This window comes from Leishmania donovani, chromosome 26, assembly GCF_000227135.1.
Source record: "Leishmania donovani BPK282A1 complete genome, chromosome 26".
Taxonomy (NCBI): Eukaryota; Euglenozoa; class Kinetoplastea; order Trypanosomatida; family Trypanosomatidae; genus Leishmania; species Leishmania donovani.
In genome coordinates, this window is record NC_018253.1 from 768,850 (window position 1) to 789,228 (window position 20,379).

At 60.1% G+C, this 20,379-nt stretch overlaps 4 protein-coding genes across 4 annotated transcripts; all 4 read left to right on the forward strand.

Annotated features, from left to right (window-relative positions):
- Positions 1–1,270: 1,270 nt before the first annotated feature.
- On the forward strand, positions 1,271–3,952 carry LDBPK_262050 (hypothetical protein, conserved; the record flags this gene model as incomplete). The annotated part of the gene is made up of 1 exon (XM_003861742.1): positions 1,271–3,952. The coding sequence occupies one exon, from the start codon at positions 1,271–1,273 to the stop codon at positions 3,950–3,952; it is 2,682 nt and encodes an 893-aa protein (XP_003861790.1).
- Positions 3,953–6,502: 2,550 nt separating this feature from the next.
- LDBPK_262060 (hypothetical protein, conserved) lies at positions 6,503–9,820 on the forward strand (the record flags this gene model as incomplete). The annotated part of the gene is made up of 1 exon (XM_003861743.1): positions 6,503–9,820. The coding sequence occupies one exon, from the start codon at positions 6,503–6,505 to the stop codon at positions 9,818–9,820; it is 3,318 nt and encodes a 1,105-aa protein (XP_003861791.1).
- A 1,271-nt stretch (positions 9,821–11,091) lies between these two features.
- Positions 11,092–15,159, forward strand: LDBPK_262070 (SUMO1/Ulp2, putative; the record flags this gene model as incomplete). The annotated part of the gene is made up of 1 exon (XM_003861744.1): positions 11,092–15,159. One exon carries the CDS (start codon positions 11,092–11,094, stop codon positions 15,157–15,159), a length of 4,068 nt encoding a protein of 1,355 aa, XP_003861792.1.
- A 3,227-nt stretch (positions 15,160–18,386) lies between these two features.
- Positions 18,387–19,337, forward strand: LDBPK_262080 (hypothetical protein, conserved; the record flags this gene model as incomplete). The annotated part of the gene is made up of 1 exon (XM_003861745.1): positions 18,387–19,337. The coding sequence occupies one exon, from the start codon at positions 18,387–18,389 to the stop codon at positions 19,335–19,337; it is 951 nt and encodes a 316-aa protein (XP_003861793.1).
- Positions 19,338–20,379: the final 1,042 nt, after the last annotated feature.

Consider the following 20,379-nt stretch of genomic DNA (forward strand, 5'->3'; position numbering starts at 1 on the left):
GCACGCTTGCTGAGCGAGCAAGGCAGCAATCTCTCCCTCCCTCCCCCTCTCTCTCTCTCAGCTCTTTGGCGTGCGCAGCGGCGACGATCTCACTCGCGCGTGTCTCTCCTTCACTTTCACTCAGGCACTGACTGCGTCACACACACATATACACACCAGCGCATAACTGTGCTGGTGCACGTCTTTCCCGAGGATCGATTTATTCCTTTCGCTTTCCATTTGGTGCGCGTCTTTGTGGTACGCTGCAGTGCGTGTCCGTCGTTTCCCTGTTCCTTTTTTTTGTTGCTGCCTCATTTGCTCCCCATCCCCCTTCATACACAAACAGACACGCACTGTGACACGGGCAGACCCAGCCGCAAATACAGTGACACTCCCCTCTGCGTGCTCTGCCAGTTTTGTCGCCCTCTTGCTGACCCCGCATCCCCCCCGGACTGCTTCATATATATCTATGCCTACGCATGTGTTTTCGCTTGGATACCTTTTGTTTTTCTGGTTCCTTTTCCGCTGCCTCGTCAGCGACTGTGTGTGTGCCCCCTCCGCGTCTGTGCCTGTATCTCTCTCCCTCTCTCTGTATTTGCTCTTATTGCTTCTCTGCCTTTTTTTGCTTCCGTTCATTCTGTTTTTTTTTTGTATTTCGTCTATGCGCCACGACTACAAGTCTTTGCGACAACTGCGCGGTATGTGGTGTGGGTACACCTCTGTGCACGTGTGTGGAGGGCATCAAGGAGGCAGCGAGAGAGGGTTGGGGGCGTGGCCGAGTTGATTTCACGCCTCCCCCTTTGGCTCCTCTCCCCGCGCCGCCTGAGTCTGGAATAATAGAGCGAGGCAAATGCTGGACCAGTTGCAGGGCTGCTGCGCAGCTGTGCATGCGCGAGTACACCTGAGTGCGCATGCATGCATGCTTTGGTGTTTGCCTGTGCCTCGGCATTCATGCACTCTTCTCAGATCACAGCTTGTCTACTTCGCCTGCAGACATGCACCATAGACACGCCCCTGCCCGCACTTCGTGCACAAGCGTGGTGCCGACGCGCGGGGGTTGAAAAAGGCGAACCTCTTGCTTCAGTCTTCCCATTGTCGTCCCTCTCTCTCTCTCTTCACTCTCCCGACGTGGGCAACTGTGTACCTTACGCACCGACACACTATCAAAGGCCCCCCCCCTCAAGCATTTTCTATAGGAAAGCAAGAAGAGAGGAGGCTCAGCCCAACGCCACCAAGCCCTTTCTCATATTCCTTTGCACCTGTTGTCGACGCCTCCCTCTTTCTGGCCTCGATGGAGAGCACGATCGAGAGCACGTTGGAGAATGTCGAGCACGGCATCCGCAACGCACTGCAGCGCCTCAGCGACGCGCGTGCTCGCTTGGCGACCCAGCGCTCCGCGCTGAATGAAAACAGACTCGTGCTGGTGCGGGCCGTGTCGCCGCTCCTGCTAGTGTATCCTGCCGAATCAGTGCTGCCGGCCCCTTCCTATTCGCCTTGTGGCGCCTCAGACACGCTTCTTACACCGTTGCTGCGTGGCCAGTCGGTCAAATCAGCCGTTGCGGCTGGCAGCTCTCCTCGCCACAATGGCCTACTTTGTGAGGTCGATCGTGCCGAGGATTTCGAAGACACTATCATCATCAGTCCTGCCGCTGCCGCACGAGAGCGAGCACCCGCACCGCCAACACTGCTAGCACTGCAGCCCCTGCCGCCGATGTCCTCGCCACGCGCTCTTCCTCAGGCATCGACGTATGCTGGCTTCTACTCGGCTATGGCGGCACGCACACAACAGCTGGAAGAGCAATGCTCCAGCTATTACCGCGAACACGTGAAGCACGCGGCCAAGCTGCAGATTGCACAGGTGTGGGCCCGAGAGGTGCAGCCGTGGTTCGAGAAGGTTGTGCATCGCGGCTTCTTCCAGCATGTGATTCTCCGGCTTGACGCGCTGAATCGACGGGTGGTTCGGCTGTGTCGGCGGTTGGCGCTGGATCGACCTCAGTACATACCAAGCCGCCAGTGCACAATTCCGATAAGAAGGGGCATGTGTGCGCACGGTCAGATGGTGGGCGAGGAGGGACATCTCCACGGCCGCCAACCGCACTCACAGTGTTGCCCCCATCTCGCGGGGGGCGTGTGCAACCGAGGGCAAACAAATGGATTACGTGGCGTCAATGGACAAGTCCGCTCAGCCAGCGACGATGGCGGAGAGGGACAAGCGGCACAGAAGTGTGGCTGCACAGCAGAGGCCACGAGCCTTTCGGCGCCGCCGAGCCAACAGGGACGCACCAGCGATGCTGCTCTCAAGCTTGACAGCGCGGATGGCAACAACCACCCCATGTGCTCTCTTTGGCGCCAGTACATTCAGATGGTGTCGCAGCCAGACGCTCTGGACGACGAGCATCGTCAGGCGGGCGAAGAGAGCCACAGCCCACCGTCGCCGCTACTGCGCACGCCTCGCTCTCTCCGACATGTGTGGCATGTCACCATGGAGGGCTTGACCAGCAGCGATGCCGGCGCAGTCAGCGACTCGATGACCGCGGAACCCCCTAGCGCTCTGCCCGCCGCCGACAGCGTCTCCGTCGGCGATGTGATGCCGCACCCAGGCTGCCGACTGCACCAGCGCGGCCACGTCGATGCACTTGTGCGAAACCTCAGCAACCTTGTGAGGCGACGCGCCTCACTTCACCTGCCACTGCCTCCTCAGCAGTCGACACTGCGGCTCTGCAACCATGATGAGCACGAGCATGAGGTGGGTTGTCACGACGGCCGCGATGACGCTGCTGGCGATGGGCGTCGTGGTGCGACTGCCCTTGTGCGAGAACGTCTGCCATTGGACACGGGCTCTCCCCCTGTGGCCCTCCACCACTCTCATCTGTGTGTACTGCTTTGCTGCGCGATGCAACTCTGCTCTCTGGCGCAGCTGTGCAACGCGATCCGCGCAGGTCAACCTCTGTGCTACGTAACACCGCCACCTCAACTTGCTTATGATGCTGACGTGGGTGGTTGCTCTGGTGACGACAACGTCGCAGATGACGGCATCGGCGGTGTGGAGGTGGTGCATATCGGTCCGCACGAGCCGATGACTGTGTCGGCAAGGGCCACGGATGGCCCTTTCACATGCCAACGCACGTGTGAAGGACAGATTGCAGAGGCCTTGGCAGCGGTCTACCACACCGTGCCCTGTCTGCTCTCGCAGTTGAGCCTTGCACTTCAGAAGCGAAGGGGTGGCGCCGAGTACAGCGGCAATGCGCAGCGGGAAGAAAGGAGCGAAGTAGCGGCTTCCGAAACGGATGAGGCCACTGGATCGAAACCGTGTGCGGCGTCGGCGGAAGAGGACCGCTTTTGTGTGACGAACAGCGCCGCAGATGCTGGTGCTGGAAAGGATAGCGCCACTGGCGCCGCTCTTTGGCCAACCGTGGGAGACGCGGCCCGTGACCGTGACGCCTTTGTTCGGCGGTGGCTTTCGCTCGCCTCGTCGTTGCTCACCACCGAGTTGCCGCCGCCAAGCACCCCACTCACCGAGGTGCCTTCAGTTTACGCCCGTGTACTGCGTGTTGGGTCCTTGTTCCGCTCTCTCCTGGATGCCGCTGAGGATGAGTGTGACGAGAGGCTTCTACAGCCTGCTGCAGGAGCAGCTTCCGCGGTGTTGTCCCCAACGACAACGACCCCTCTCACTACCGCGCGAGCGGACGTATCCACCTTGGCGATACATGAGATTCACGTTGCACAACGCAACACCACTGCAGCCCATCGTATTGCTCGTGCTGTTCCCGCTTCATCGATTCCGCTCGCGGCGACGACTCGGGTGAGCACGTTGCGCCAGATGGAGCTGCAGACGCGTCAGCAATGGCAGTCCATGGAGACGAGTCTCTCCGTCGCCCGTTCCATGGCAGCGGCGGCCCTCAAGCGGGCTGCACCCAGCGACGACGAGGCGGGCGATGTAGCGGTCTTGCGAGCGCCGATGCCGCTTGCTTGATTGCTATTATTCTCTCGCGTCTGTGCTCTTTGCTCTCGCACACCATTTGGACTGGCTGATCTCGCCTTTTACCTTTCCTCTCTTCCCCCCCCCCTCGTGGGGGCCATCCTTCTCACTCCTTCTCCTGCTCCTCCAGTGCTGCTATCAAGCGCGTATCCGCTCGAAAACTCGAATAAAGCGAAGCAGAAAAAGCGTATCACCCTCACCGCGGAGTTGTTTTACCCGTTGTTGCGCTCATAGTGATAAGTCTCATGGGATAGGTGAATAACCTCGTCATTCTCGCCCCTTCCCCCCTCCCCCACCCTACCTGCCTTCGAGAGCGCGCGCATCTCGCCGCTTTCTTTCTCCATGCCTCTCCGCTCACTCTGCTCCTTGTCCCTGTCCACATGTACACGCGACTGATCCAACGCCTCATAGTTTTACATCCAGCACTTTTGACTGGGCGCACACCTCTCTTATTCTCCCGCTGTCTCTCTCTCTCTCTACCGGGCTGTCGCCGCTCGCCACCACTACCTCTGGCGTCGCGGCTGTTGGCAGCCGTCATCACTCTGTTTCTCCCCCTCAGCCCCACCGCGTCTGCAGGGCAACCGCGGCGCTTTATCTTGTGTGCCTGCGTGTGAGTGCGTCTGCTCGGCTATCCGTCTTATCGCGCTCTCTGTGCCCACACACGCACACACACATACACTTAAGGACACCTCTCTTTTTCGTTTGCTGTTGCTGCTGCCCCCCTTTCCCCCTCCCCTTCTCCCCCTCGGCCCTCCCGCCATATCTGCTTCTCGTTCGCCGCGGCTGTGCGTGTCTGCGTGTGTGCACGCGTTGTCGTGCTCGTAACGCCACCATTGTAACGGGTGATTTTCCTTTGAGAAGCGGAAGAGAGAGGTGAGGTGAGGTGAGGCTACGCATCGGCGCCCGTGCACACGCACGCAGTGTGGGGATTGCTGGAGGCATCGGTCACGCTTGCACTGAAGAACACAGAGGGAGACCAAGAGGGCGACGCATCATTGGAGTTGAAAGTGGCTTCATTGCAAGGTAGGTCGGTCACGAAGGTCTTCGCAGAGACGCCGGTGTTGCACGTGGCAGCCCTCTTTCTTCACCATTGGCGTCTCTGTCCTCGTTCTCCACCTCGCTCTGCGGCCGTTCTCACCGCCAGCTTCCTTTTCGTCATCCCTGCCTGCAACTTGCGACCCTTCTTCTGCCTTCCCGGCGTGAGGAGAAGGGCAACAACATAGTAGGCGAAATTTCAACCCCCGCCTTACGTGTGTGTATGTACGTGAGCGTGGGCCTTCCGTGAACGGTAGCAGGGGCAAGCCACAGCAACAAGAGGCAAGAGGAGGAGGACGCGGCTTTCTGCGGATCGGAGAATACGACTACTAATAAGATACACACACTGACACAGACACACACAGTCACAGACAGGGGGGCACGCACATCCCTCTCCTTCCCTCTGCTCCTCCTTTGCGGGCTTGAAAAGGAGTGCTGCGCTGAGAGCACCGACCACACGTGACATCCGCTGCCGAGTTAGACCTTTTCGTCTTCTCTCCCCTTCATATCCTCACGTGTGTCGGTTCCTGTGTTGCTTCGTGCCCTTTCGTTGCTTCTCTTCTTTTCAAAGGTTGTCGTGCACGCACGTGTGTGCATGCGAGTGTGCGTGCGCTTGTCAGGTATGCCCGTGTATGCCTTTCTTTGCCTGTGCAGCACATCTGTGACGCGTTTTCTTCCATTCCCTCCTGCACGGCTTGCTTTTTTCTGGCGCGCGCCAAGAGAGGACTTGGTTAGGGTTCGGGTCTGGCACACGCGTCAAGAAGTTCCGTAATACGCAGCGCGCGCGCACACACACACCCCTGCGCACACAGACGTGCGCACGGCACACAGCAACGCGAGGCACACGCTTCGCCTTCTTTCTGCTGCTTTGTTGTGTCTCTGCTTCTCTGTGCGCTCATCACGGATCGCCAGCGAGACGCAGCAACAGGAGAAACACGAACGAAGACAGAGGAAGACGAGGGCTGACGTTCGTGGATTGTGTGCACGTGCGTGCATACACATAGGTACTGCAGAGCGTGTCCTATCGGATGAGGTTAGGCACAGCGCTGAGTTGCTCGTCCGCCTTGAACATATATCCGCCTACCTTTTGCTGTACTCGCGTGCTCCGACGAAGAAAGGACCAGTGCGGTGCGGCGCGAGGGGAAGCTGTAAAGCAAGCAGAGTCGAGAATTCAGTACCTCCCCCTCCCCTTTATCCTTATTTCGTTCGCTCGCTCGCTCTCTTTGCCCTCACGCTGAGCACAGTGGCCTTGGGTGACGGTTGTGTTCTTGCATTCTTCATCCTTTTCGTGTGCGCGCTCACTCTTCTTTCGCTTCCGTGTGCGTGTGTGTGTCAGTCTTACCTGCGCATTCTCTTTGTTCGCCCGCCTGCTCTTCGTTTTTTTTTTCCGTTACCTCTCTTCGCCCTTGCCGCTCTCTCTCTCTCTCTCGATTGCTCGCTGTTGTCTGCCCGCCCTGCCGCGTAGTCGCGGGGAACGGAAAGTTGCACGTGCTAGACAGGTGGACTGTAATGGGGTGTAAAAGCTTCAAAGGTCGACTGGGCCCGCTGAACCGCGGCGACGACGGTGACCCGAATGATCAGCTGCCAAGTGGAAAGAAGGGCAAGGCGCTCAATAACTTCAACGGCGTGGCTTTTCGTGGCTTTGGCGTTGGCGCCCCCGCGCACAACAACGGCAAGGCAGGCGGCAACAGCATCGCGGCGTTCCGCCCTGATGGTGAGACGGCCAATGCATACTACAAGTATGTCATGGAGCTGCGCCGTGTCGCGGTGGCGCAGGGCATTCTGCCATCCGTGACCGACGACGCTATCGTCGCACTGGATGCGACAGGCGACAAAGACGGCACGCTGGCAGGAACTAAAGGCGCGACTGACAAGGCGTTTCACCGCAGCACGAATGATGACTCGACGAACGCCAGCGGCCAGCACGTCAGTCCGCCGGCGCGGACACTGACGGTTTATCAGCTCCAACCGCTAGCCGGCGACACGTGTATCGCGAAGGGCATGTACAGCGAGGTTCACCTTGCGCACCTCTCCGTTTTTACTGGGCTCTCGGAGGAGACGGTGAACGCGACTTTGCCGCGGAATGCCCCGGCACGGCGAGGCAACACCGACGGTGCGGCCGCCTGCGCTGCCGGCCGTGATCGCTCCTCCTTCAGCTTTGGAGGGGACGTGAACTCGACAAAGAGCCTCAACTCCGGCCGCGACATCATCGACGCCACCTCTGCCCATGACGCGAACACGATCGTTGGACCGGTTTCCGCCCCCGCTGCGACACCGACGGTTGCTCCGACCTGCGCAGCTGTGGCGCACTACATCATAGCAATGAAAGAGTTTTTCCTGCACAGCGGCTACACCTCTAGCTTTGTGCTGGAGCAGGTCTGCCTCGAGGTGCGACGGTGGGCGCGGCTGTCGACGTACTGCCCGCGCCTCCTCCGCTGCTACCAGCTGGAGTACGTCTTTGCTGACGGCATCTTCATGACTGTGCCAGAGGCATCATACCAGTTCTTTCCCGGACGGGAAAACCACGGCGGCAATGGTGGCGCGGCTGCTGGCGGGCTCTCCGCTTCCGGTAATCTCGCCACAGGCTCCGCTGGTCGTGCAGAGGATCACAGGAAGCCGCTCTCTGGCAGCGGCGCCCACCTACTTGCCAGTCTTTTGAATCGCCACTCGCACTCCAGTCCGAAGTCGCAGCAGCAAAACGCGGTCGGTGGCACACCGCGCAAACTGCGCTTGTATCTCGAGTACGCCAAGCATGGCACTCTGCGTGGGTTCCAGGTAAAGGAGATGCCGTCGCGCTTTGAGAGAAGGCGGCTGCATGAGCTGACCGCGCGCGCCTACATGCGAGACGTCCTCCTGGCGCTTCTGCAGATGCACGACAGGGGCGAGATGCAGTACGATCTGTGCGCCAAGGCCGTCTTCCTTCACAGGCCGATTCAGAGTGTCTACTACACGTACTTTCCTGCCTACATTTCCGACCTGCCGACCGGCGACTTGACGAGTGTGACGCCGGCGCAGCTGGGCAAGGCGCTGGGGTTGCTGGACCCGCCGCCGGGATCACTGGACCTGCATCGGGTACCGCCGCTGACGAGCGACAGCACCAGCCAGAAGCGAAAGAATTTTGAGAATGAGCCGATTAACGGCACCCCGTCGCCGTTGTTGAAGCACCGCCGTGGCGTTCTTGGCGAGCAGCGGAAAAAAACGTCGTCCTCGGTTCAGCGCACCGGCAAAGCAGCCGGCGTCGAGGCCCACCGGACGCACAACGTCTCCATGCTGGCGCATAACACCAGCTGTATGCCGCAGGTGCCTGCGATGGATGCCAACCCCGAGGAGAGCAACGAAACCTTGGGTGGGCAAGGTATGGCAGCCGTCCAGGCCTGCGAGCAGCGGAACGGTAACACGGTCACAATAGAGAGTGGAAACACTGCTGAGGTGGCCCACGGCAACAACGCTTCCTTCACGAGTGCCCAGGAGGTCGGCTCGTACGAGTCACCGTTACGGGCAGCGTCCATGACCGAAACCGGCTTTCGCGGGGGCCTGGTGGCCTCCGGTAGCCCGTCGACGACACACGCGAGCTCCGGCACCCACACGCTGAGCAAGCAAAACAGGGCCAATAGTGTGAGCGCCTTTGGCATATCCGAGGCGAGCGGCGACGACGGCACCCACCAGCTCCGCTTACATGAGACTTACCTCCGTTTTATGAGCGAGTTCGAGTTCATGCACACCCACGAGGGCGACGGCTTGCCCTTTCCGTCCCCGCACGACGGAGTGCGTGGCCAGGCGGATGCAGAGATGCTTGCGTCAACAATGGCATCAGAGGAGGCACTCAAGGCGCCGCCGATGCGGGTGGTGCCGCTGCAGAACACGAGTCTCGGCGGCGTTGCGATCTTGTCGCCGGACCACTACGTCGTGAAGCCCATCGAAACGCCGCTGCACGACTTACGCGGCCGCCTCCCCATTCTCCTTCCACCATCCACCACTCACGCCGCTTTCTTCTGCGGGGGCCCGCAGCACCAGCGGCAGGTCACGCATAAGTCGCCGAGCTCTTCCGCCCCGATGGTGGTTGGGAGTCCCTCTACCGAGCCGTTTTGCGCGCCGCAGACTCTGAGCTCTGGGACGACAAAGCTGGACGCTGTCGGCTCGCTTGGCCGTTGCCGCGGCGGCGCGCCGCTGGTGAAGCTGAATCACACCTCACTGATCCGTCGCGCCTTGGGCTTCGCTGACTCTAGACGGCTAGAAGACGTTCCAGTGCACAAGTACGTGACTGTCACGCATGCGGCACCAGAGGTGCTGCACCGTCGCCTATTCTCGACCGCGAGCGACATCTACGCCTTTGCCATGACCTTTGTCGAGCTTGTTTCGGATGGAGGTGTCATTATGGAGGAATGTCTGCCAGCGAATCTGCCCAAGCCTCTGACGCGTCGCGACAAGGACATGTACGACGCTCGCCTAAGCGAGAATCTCAATAAGTGGTACCAGGCCCGCATCACTGCTCTGCTACATAACCACGACGCCGCCGGCAAGAAGGAGCGGCCAGAGTCCGCGTCGCCGCACGCCGGGTCGATTGCGGTGCGCCTGCCGCCTCACCTCTCGGATGAGTGCAAGAAGATGCTACGCTGGTGCCTGCAGCCCGATCCCGCAAAGCGCCCCACCGCCGCGGAGCTGCTTCGATCTCGCTACTTCATGCTGGGTGACTGGATCGCGGCACCGTCGGTGGCCGAAGCCGAGGGTAAGACAGTGCAAATGCCCGAAGCACCGTGGATGCCCTCGATCAGCTTCGACGCCGCAGCGAAAGCAGCCGGCCTTCCGGTACTCTCTGCGAAGCGATAGCTTACACGCTCACAGATGGACGGAAGCTGCCGGAAAGCTGTGTGTGGCGGTGGTGGTGGTTGGGGTGTGCGTGTGGGGGGAATCGCAAACCCGACGCGTGTGATTTTCGTTCGTCCCGCTCCCGACTCCTTTCCCGACTACCCAACGGAGCACCGTCTGCGCTTTTTGTACTGGCATGCTCGTGTGGGCACTCGCCGCTGTTTCCTTCCTTACTCTCCTCAAGGCCTCTTCAGGTGTCGTATGGCTCATTATCCCCCACACCCCACGGGCCGATAGCATCTTTGTGTTCCTCCGGGCTCCCACCCTGCCTCCTCCCTTTCACTACGTTTCTCTCACCCCTCCCCCACTCCTCCGGGTCGGGCCCTTGCTTGCGTGCTCCTTTTTCTTTGCGTCGGATATTGTTTTGCGTTTTGTTTCGTCGTTGTGTTTGCACACGTATGCCGTCGGATTCTCTTGCCAGCCGATGAGACACATTCACCCCATACAGACATGCCTACACACAGAAGCCACGCGCCTTTGCGCGTATCTGTGCTCCGTCGGGATAAAGGAGCGCACTCTTCTCCATTCCCCCAATCCGCCCATCCGCGCCCCAAACCCCTCTCTGCTCTCGCCTCCCTCTGCTACGAGACGGTCGAAGAAAAGCATGAGCAGACATCCCCCTCTCCCCACACATACACGGAGGCCTCACCTTCTTTCTATGCGTGCATGCGTGCAGGCACCCTCTGTCTCCCTCGCTTTTGTTTTACCCGGCGCCTCGTAGAGATGAGATGAGGATCCCCATGCACGACACACGCACACCACGGTACTAGAAGAGGGCAAAACAGGAGGGGGAGGGGTGGGGGAGACGACGACGAAAAGAGACGACACACACACATGTGGCAAAGAAGTGAAGGGAGCTCAGTAGTCGACTTTGTCGATGGCGCGCATCGCCCACTCGATATGGTGCGATGCGCGTGAGACGCGCCGATTAGCTCGTAGCGAGCTGCGCGGTGGCGCGGCACACTCACACACACGGACAACAATACACAGGCAGGCTTGTCTGTGAGCTCTCTATCTCTGCCTTGGCCTTTCCTTTCCCACCCCCTGCACTACCCCTTCGCTCCTCTTCCTCTCCCTCCGCCACACCATTGCATCAACTGCATCATGGGCAGCACACACACATACACACACACACACGCAAATATACCCCAAAGGAGGAGAATCCCTCTTGCGCTCGTAGTTATTCTGGACATTTCAAGAATCAGAGACGGCGCGTGTATGTGTGTTGTTTCATGAACTCGCAGCCGTCGACTCGCCGCCATCGTTCCGCGGAGGGGGTGCCCCCCAACTCTTCTTCGTTGCTTGCCTTCGCGACAACCGCTGATGCTGCCGTGGAACCTCGCCCCGCACCCCAGAGCACGAACGGTGATGCGCTTCAGTCGCTCACACCATCCATGAGCTCCTCGGCGTCGTCGGCGACGGCGGACACACAAGCGCATGATCCGGCGGCACAACCTGGGCCGGTGTCGTCGAGGCCCGACGCGGTCGGGGGGCCCGTGCGCAGCCCAACAATCCGGCCACCGCCCAACATGGTCCTCTGTGGGCATCCGCACCATCGACACTCTCATCTGATCCCTCGATCGAGTGCGAGCATGGCAGCGCCTGCTCAAACTGCTGCTGGTCGGCTGCAGGGGTTGGCAGCGGCATCCTCGGCATCTGCTCAAACATCTGACATGGCGACAAGACACTCGTCGACGCCGCCACCTTATGCCCTCGTGATGGACTCGCTGGTGCGCCGCTACCGCGCCGAAGAGGACCGCCTTAGGCAGTGGCGGCAAGGTGGTGGACGCGTCTGCGCCTCTGCCACATTCCGGCAAGGTGAGGTGCAGTCGCGGCGACAACCGAGAGGTGCTGTAGAAGGAGAGGTGCTCACTCACGCAGGCTTGCGCGGAAGTACCGGGTGTGTCCTGAGCGGTCACACAAATAGTGCTACAGATAGTGGTCTTCGAGGGGTGCTGACAAGCGCTGCCCAACGCACTGCCTTCGTACGGGCTGCGCAGGCCTGGTGGCGGAGCAGAAGAGAGCTGCAACGAATGTCAAGCAAGGCGAGCAAGCGAGTTTATCCAGCGCCGCTATCGGCTTCCTCATCTGCGGTTGCAGGCGCAGAGACGCAGCACCCCAGCTACACGACGGCCGCGGCAGTGCCGTCAGCGCCTGCTGCCCCTCCTGTTGCTCTGCCTGCGTCGTCACTGTCGTGGTTGGATACAGCTGGCCGCAGCATACTTGGTCGCCTCTCTCACTCGCTGTCCCTGTCCAGTGACCGGGGAAAGTCGGTTAGGTTGGAGCTCCTGCGGCCGGCTGACGCTGCGCAACCACGTGGTGCGCGCAGAGACTACCAAGACGACACAGTCGACGGCAGCGTGATGGAGGGCCAGCAGGCACCAGGAGCAGAGATGGCCGAGATGACGGCAGAGGCAGTGTCAGCGGCTGTGACCACGCCTGCCTTGTCGCCGTCTCTTATGGGGAGCGAAGCTCTCCTGGCGCATCCTCGCGAGAGTGCACGTCAGCAAGCCGGCTCGGGGGGCAGGGGCGGAGCCTTCCATCGTCGGCAAGTCGACCGTGAGGAGGGAGATTTGGACACCTCCACAGCTTCGTCGACGTGCTCGAGTAGGGGTAGCCGCGTGGGTGGTGCAGGCAGAGACGCTCTTCAGAGCACTGAAGCTGCGGGCGACTCGAGTCACAGACAAGAGGCGGGGTGCACGGGTCGGCACGAGCATAGTGGCAGCTGCACGTTCTCGCGGATTGGCGGCCTCCACAGGCACCTCTTGGGCGGTGCCGCGACTGCATCATCAGACGCCCCGGAGGACTCCTTGCGAAGCGCGTCTCGACTGCTTGCGCAGTCGCGTGTGCGCTTCGCGCGGTGGCTGCGCCGGCGGAAGCGACTTGAGGCAGCAAAGCGGTCACTGTGCGGCGTGGGTGCGTGGCCGAAGCCGACGACGGCGGCCGATGCGGAGCACTTCGATGCGTCCTCGTGTGCGCAACACTCGGCCGCCGCTCCACCGCCGTTCTCGCCTGCGTCTGAGTTGTATCGGTGCGCTGCTGACGCCGCACAGTCGCCGTGGGAATCGGCGTTGCCACCGACGTGGGCAGACAGGAGTGGCGGTGACAACATGCTCAGGGATGGAGAGGTGACTGAGGGTGCTACGGCTGCTACTAAGCGAACAACTCGCGCGCACGTGCTGGAGCAGCTGAGAGCCGCGATTGCGGCAGGGATGGCGGCGTGCAGCGCAGAGCAGGGAGGGCTGGTGACGCGGCAGACGACATCGGAGGTGCAGTCGTCGGGTGGTGAACCGCCGGTGCTCTCTCTGGCTGCTCAGCGAACGCGTGAGCACGCCGACGATCTAGCGCGCCTCACTGAGAGTCTGGCGATGCTCGCGCAATCCGACGGAAGAGCTCCCGAAGGCTCTGGCAGTGCCATCCGTGCCCACAGGGCCAACAGCCTCGAGGACGTGAAGCGCGCATCTCCGATGATTCTGGACCAGAAGCGGAACGTGACAGCTGTACCGTCGCACCCTTCAGCAGGCAAGGCAACGAACGTTGCACTACCCGCGTGGTCGCCATCTTGTGCGCATGCCTCGTCGATCATCTCCGCCGGACAGCACCGCCGATCGTACCACGGCAATGCACGGGATGTCCGTGGTGCAGAGCCGCGCACGCGTGACGGGAGGAGCTGTGTGCACGAGGTAGAGGCAGAGACCGCAGTAGATGCGTTTCGAAGTCTGCTGACGGACACCACACACACCCCGCACGATGTCGCAGTGCGGGCGGTGTATGAGGCCATCATGAGTGAAGTGTGCGTCCCCCTTGTGCAGCGTGATGTGCAGCACGCCATGGACGTGAGCAGCAGCGCGGCAGATCGTGCGCTGACGCAGTGGATCGAGCGGCATCTTATGCTGGAACTGACGCAGCTGCGCGCAACGAAGGTGCAGGCGACAGCGTTGAATGACGGCTCTGCCGCGTCCTCGGCGGCAACGCTGCAGCCGCTTGTCTGCACTGGTGTTATGCGGCACATCCGCAGTAGTGTGCCGGTGTCGCTCGAGCACCTGCGTCTGGACGACGCTGATCGCCAAGTACTCGAATCCGTCTACGCGCGCGGTGCGAGCAACGCCATTGCAGTGAAGTTCGACACTGGGGGCTACGAGATCAGCTACAGGCAGCTCGCCTCCTTGGGCCCCCGGTCGTGGCTGAACGACCAGGTCATCAACAATTACTTGCAGCTGCTGTGCGTGGAAGCGGAAGGCGCGGCCACCGCATCTTTGCCCGCGGCCCGTTGCCGCCACCGTATTGCGTCGCTGGGCACGCACTTCTACACGAAGGTGGAATCCGAACTGAGCCAGAGCGTGGGCGGTTTTTGCAGCCCTCCACCACGCCTGCCGCAGCTCGACTCTAGCAGCGCCGTTTTCCGCTGGCTCCGCCATCGCAAGCATTTACTAAAGCCGTACAACCCCTCCGATCCGCGTAGCGTGCGTGCGGTGCTAGTGCCCGTGAACATCGAGGCGCAGCACTGGGCTTTGGCGGTCCTTTATTGCGCGGACAACCGATGGGTCATGTACGACTCTATGAGCCGATCGGACAGGGCGCGCCAGCGCGGTGCTTTTATACTGGCACATCTCTCGCACGCGTGGCGAGAGTGCAAGCGACACTTTGGCCTCGTAAACACCAAAGGCACGCCCGCTGCTTCGGCAACCGTTGTTGCACAAGACTCACCGTCCTCTGTAGCACCACAACCGTCACTGTGGGCGTCGGCGTGCGTGGTGGCCGTGCCGTACGTGCCCTTCACCGACACGCTGTTGACGGAGGGGAGCTCTACTGCCGTATCACCTCTCGATTCCTTGCAGCCTTATGACTCATTGGACGAGCTGCACCGCGCAGCGAAGCGGATACGACATCAAGAGGAGCTGTTTGTGGAACAAACAGCACAGAAGGCGCTACAGGGAATGAGCGGTGCTGGGGGAGCTGGCAGCGGTGTTGGCGCACCGCTCGCAGTGCGAGCTGCGCCAACGCCGCCACCGGCACCTCTCTCGTTGACCGCTGCGACGGCTCTTCCTGCCGAGCAGCTGAGCGACACGGAGGTGGAGTGGTTCACAGGTGGGTTCGACCACATCCCGCAGCAGGCGAACGGCAACGACTGCGGCGTCTTTGTATGCCAGGCGGCCTGGTGCGTTGCCCAGGGTGTGGCGGTGAGTTTTACCCAGTCTGACGTCACCCGGCTGCGCGAAGTCATTCTGCTGGAGCTGCTCAGCAAGCGACTTCTACGACGCTATCCAACAGCGAACACGTCGTCGTCCAGCGGCGTCTGACGGACCGAGACAAACTTGTGAACACGCATTCCACATGCATTCGTGCAGACAGAGAGAGAGAGGCACATGAACGCTCTGTACCGTACGCTATGGAGGAAGATGTTGTTAGTGGGGAGACGCATGTGAGAGAGAGGGCGATGCGATGGCTCAGTGGTATTTCAATCCTCTTTCATTTTCCTTGTGCAGTCTTCTTCTCCGCCCTGATGAAGGGCGGGCGCACCTCCGTGTGGCGCCACAGGGCGCAGTGCGTCCACACTCTGTCTGGGGAAGCCAGGAAGCCTTCCCCATCCCCTGCGAAATGCCAGAACCACTGCTGGTGGTGACAGGGCCAATCACCCACGGCGTAGGGGGGGGAGGCCAGCGCGATGCATCCCTGCTGATGTCTGCTGTGATGCCCTGGATGGCGTTGCGTCGGGTCGCCCCGCGACCATGTGAGCGCGTTTGTGTCATCCATGTGATGGACGGTGTGTCACAGTGACTCGGATGCGTAGCCCGCCCGTCTCTCAGATTGCCCACTGCTGATGCAGGGAGCCTGGGTGTCACCCCGAGAGGGATGCACCAGGTGGCTGCCGACATGATGGGGCAGGGAGGGGGGGGGGCAGCTGTGAGGCGCCCTCCGAGGCGGGCGGGTGGGGGGAGGCGTTCGAGGCAGGGACCGTGCTCTCAGATGGCTGAATCGGCGCATCGGTGTAGCAACGTGTCTGGGGCTGCTTCGTACCCGGCGGTGTGCTAGGGGCGGAGTGGGGTCATGTTGTGTGGCAGAGAAATGGGCATGCGGAGCGCGAAAAGTGTCTTCCCTCCCTTTTCTCTCCTCTTTTGGCCACTGTGCGCGTGCTTGACTGACCATGGCATCATGTTTGCCTTGTGGCGACGGCACTTGTGTACGTGAGCACGTTGGCTGTCGTCATGTGTGTACGAAAGATTGCTGATCGGCAGGTCAACGCAGATGCTGTTCCGCTTCCTCCTCCTGGTACTCGTTGCGGAGCGAAGTGAGCGTCCAAAAAGGTAAGCTAAAATGATAGAAATGCTCGACGGGTGGCACGAAGGGAGCCGAAGGGTATAATCACAGAAGATAAGGAGAGGAAATCACCATAGCGCGAAAAAAGAGGAGTGAATGGCAAGCGACACAGTCCACTGTTCTCCCCTCTCTACTCCCCTCCTCCCGGACTCATTCTTCCTGCCGAACGCCCCTCGGCCCAGCTCTTTTTAATATGCTTATTTAACGTGTGTGTGCTGGGGGGGGGAGGCAGAGATGACTCAGACGATGAGTGGCGCCTCTTATCGCCTGCTCTTTCTGGTGCTTTTACCAGGCATGTTCTCCACGTTCCTTTCATGTCGTACATACTCCCTCGTCTCTCCCCGCCTCACTGTGTCTGCCTCGTCTTGTGGCGTTGTCTTTTCATCTCCTCTGTCTTCTGTAGCTGCTGCGCACTTCCCCCTCCCACACCCTTTGTCCGCCCTCACTCTGCGGATTTCCTATCAACAGCGATTCTTCCTCCTCGGCGTAGCTGAGTTTGCATGTGTCTGCCCGTGGGCGTCTCCCGCTCTCTGTCTTACTCCCTGTACCTCAGGCGATTTTAGTTTTGTTTGCGGTTGCTGCCGCGTCACGTGTGGGTGCGTGAGTGTGTGTGATTTTGTATTTATTCGTTGCTGTCCGTTCATTCTCTTCTCCCATTCCCCTTTCGCCTGTTCCTGTCATGATCCTCTTTGCCTTTTCTCACCGCATCTAGCTGACTGTCTGCCTTTTCTTCTCCCCTTCGGCTTCGTTTTCGCATTTCTATATTTTCATCATCTGTGGGTTGATGGGCCTTGTTTTGCTTGCCTGCTCCTTATCTCCATCTCTGCCCCCCTCCCCCCTCCCCCCTTCGGCGCAACGCAACGACGACAAGACAAAAAAAGGGGCATAGCAGCTCAATTCCACAGAAGCCGGAGCGCGCGCGCACGTACACACACACCGATCTTGCACACGTACAAACTCACCACCCACCCTCGCTCCTGCAGAGTGACACGCATCGGTGCCTTCCTCCTTCCCTTCCCTTCCATCCACACCCTCTTCCTCTATCCACCGCTGCTCCATTCCGCTCGTCTCTGCTCTCTGTCGCTGTTTGCAAGCCGCTGCTTTGCTTGTTTTGTTCGTCGTTTCCGCATCGCCTCGAGTAGGGACTGACATTGCCGAAGGCCAAGCAACAGCGGTATGGCAAGCGCAGTGGCGTGCACAAGCTTCGATCCCCGTATCCAAGTGCCTCTTACACCTATCCCTTCCCCTCCCCTCCCACCCATCTCCATTCACAGATTAGTTATCCCAAGCCACGCTGGTACGTATAAGGCGCCACAGACTTGCATCATAGGATTCGGACAGCGCCACACAGGAGAGTAAACCAAATCATCAACGGAAGTTGAGCAATACGCCAAGCAGGGGCGGAATCGAGCTGCGGCATTGGGCCTCGTAAGGAAGCAGAAACGTGATATTTGCATCGTCATCTTTTCTTCTCCAGAGTCTTCTCGGGTGCTTTTTCCGGCTGCCTCCATCTCCTCTTTTTTTTTTTTGTCACAGCGTCTTCCCCCCTCTCCCTTCCCTTTTCTCTTCGCCTTCTGCACTTCGACACATAGAGCCTCTGCTCACATTTTTGGTCTCCTTTGCATCGTCATCTCGTCTTGTCGTCCTTTTCGCTTCTTGTTAAGGCGTGTATGCGTGTGCTGCTGGCTCGCGCTGTATTTTTCTGTTTTCCTGTCCATCACTGCTTTCGTGAAAGGGGCGGCGCATTGCGCAGCATCGACGTTACGGATCCCGGTAGCACAAAACCAGCTTTGCCTCTCCCCAGCTCGTTCATCGAGTCCGCGGGGAGAGCGAGTTGGCGTGCTCGTGCGTGGGCGGCCCCCTTCCTTTTCCCTCATCTCTCCCTCTCTCTCTCTCTCGTTCTCAGTTGAATTTCCTTTTTTTTGTTTCTTGTGCCTCTTCCCCACCCCCTCCTTCCTCTTGTGTTTCTCTCTGTGCGTGTGTGCCCCGTCGTACATTTCACGGCTGCTGTGGCTCCTTTCGTGTCTGCCTTATCTGGTCATTTGTGTGCTGCCGTGATCCTTCACTGTGTACCGTAAAACATTCTCCGCCCCCCGTCACTCTTCCGAGGAAGCCAAGCAAAAACACGAAGCGAAGCGAGGCGACGCAACACAACAAAGGCAGCTGCCGAAGCTGGAAAACGCAGAAACATTCATAAACAAAAACGAACATGGGCGGTGAGTCTAGCAAGCATTCCAACTCCTCGGCTCACGTCCGCAACCGTGAAAGGAAGCGGGGTGCTGTGCCCAGTACCCTGGCAGGTGGCAGCTGCCGCTCTGACTCTCTCAACGGGCGCACAGCCCGTTTGGGGCCCTCTTGTGGAGATGTCCCAGATTACATTCCGCCGTCGCCGGTTCAGTGCGTCGCGTCGCCGATCCTGCTAAGCGGCTCACTGGATCCGTCGCTGACGTGGATACTCGACACAGAGGCGGCACTCATTACAGAGTGGAACCGTGACCTTCAGGAGGCTGCCGCACCTAGTGCCGTGGCACGCGGGGTGCCGCGAGGGCGTGAGACAGCAGGAGAAGAATCAACGCTTTCATGGACGAAGACATCTCCAGAAAGCGGTGCGAGCACAGCTGCCTCCAACACGCCGGGATTGACCTCGTCGTCCACATTCCCGGCGCTGTCAGGATGGCCGTCGCCGACACATGCAAAGTCTCCTTCTGGGCTGGCACTGACATGCGACTCGGTGGACGTGACGACCGGGCGCAGCACAGGGATGACCTTGCGCGTCCCGACCACGTGGACTCAACAGAGTTCATCACGCGCCACAGCTTCAACAAAGACGTTGGCCAGCCCGAAGAGCCCCAAGGCACTGCCGAAGCCGCTGAGCGACTCGGCGGAGGGAGCGTCGCCGCTGGTTGTGTCGTCGCTGCCGGTCGGCATCGACTACTTTCGTGCCTTGCAATCGCGGTGGCTGATCCAGGAGCAGCGGTCGCTGCCGCCGGCGACGGACGAGGAGGATCTCAACGACTCGGTCATCCTCGAGGCCGTTTCCGAGCCCAATGGCGACGTTCTGAGCCCGCCTGTACCGCTAGGGTACATGATCGATCTCTTTGTGCCGCAATGGCGGTCTGAGGGGCTTTTCGAAGCGGCTCAGGACCACCAGACGCGCTAGGGTCCCACAGATTTCGTGCATGCGCTCTTGGAAGGACCTCCTTTTTCTTGTTTTTTTTTTTTTTTCGGTTGTTGCCCGTCTCAGATACATGTGGTGTTCGTGTAATGTGCGTGCGCGCTATGCGGCGATGGTGCCGGCACAGGCTGGAGAGAAGACAGAGGAGAGGGAGGCAAGGATGCAGATGTACCGCGCTTTTCTTCTCCCTGCTCTTTCTTTCGTTGGTCCCTCATGCGGTGCTCTCTCTCCTGTGTTTTCCACACGCCCAAAACGGTGTGGTGGCTGTGCCGCAGCGTGGTTTGATGTTTTTCCTGTCACCAATCTAATATCCCTGCCGATAGGCAGACACACCCCTCAGTGCGTGGTGGCATCGCAGGGTCCGGTACCCAATCTGCATCGGAAAGTCAGGAACCCCCTCCCCCCTACTGTACCTCTGCCAAATGCCGAACCACTTATGGTGGTGACCGGGCCAGATCCTTGGTTGCACTGCGTCGGAGCGATCTGCGACGATGAACACGCTTATGCCACCGATATGACAAGCAGAGTGCCATGGTGACCTGAACGCATCCCACGTGGCCCTCGCTTCCCACTGGTGAAGGGGGGCCTGCGCCACCCTGAGGGACAGATGCACCACCTGGCGACCAGCACAATGGGAGCAGCTGTGAGGTGACCTTCGGAGAGAGGTAGGTAGAGTCTGGGTCAGATGCGGTGCTCAGAGGACTGGGCCAGCGCATTGCTGTGATGCGTGCCTAAGGCTGCTTCGCACCACGCGGATGGGTGCCTGTGGCAGGACGCCGTAGAGTGGCGCTTAGCTCCATGTTTTACGGCACACAAACAGATATTTTAGAGAGGAGACACCGCCACCTCTTCCTCTTCCCGCTGCCGCTTCTTCTCTCCTTCGTACCTTTTCACTCGCGCCCGCCTGCGCGAGCGCATGCGTGTGTGCCGGTGCCCGCGGAAGCGCTGGCTTTCTTTTGCCCGTCTATCATTGTGCGCTTGCGCGGGGTCATGGCGGCGCGAGACGAGATCGGGGGGGGGGGGGGGG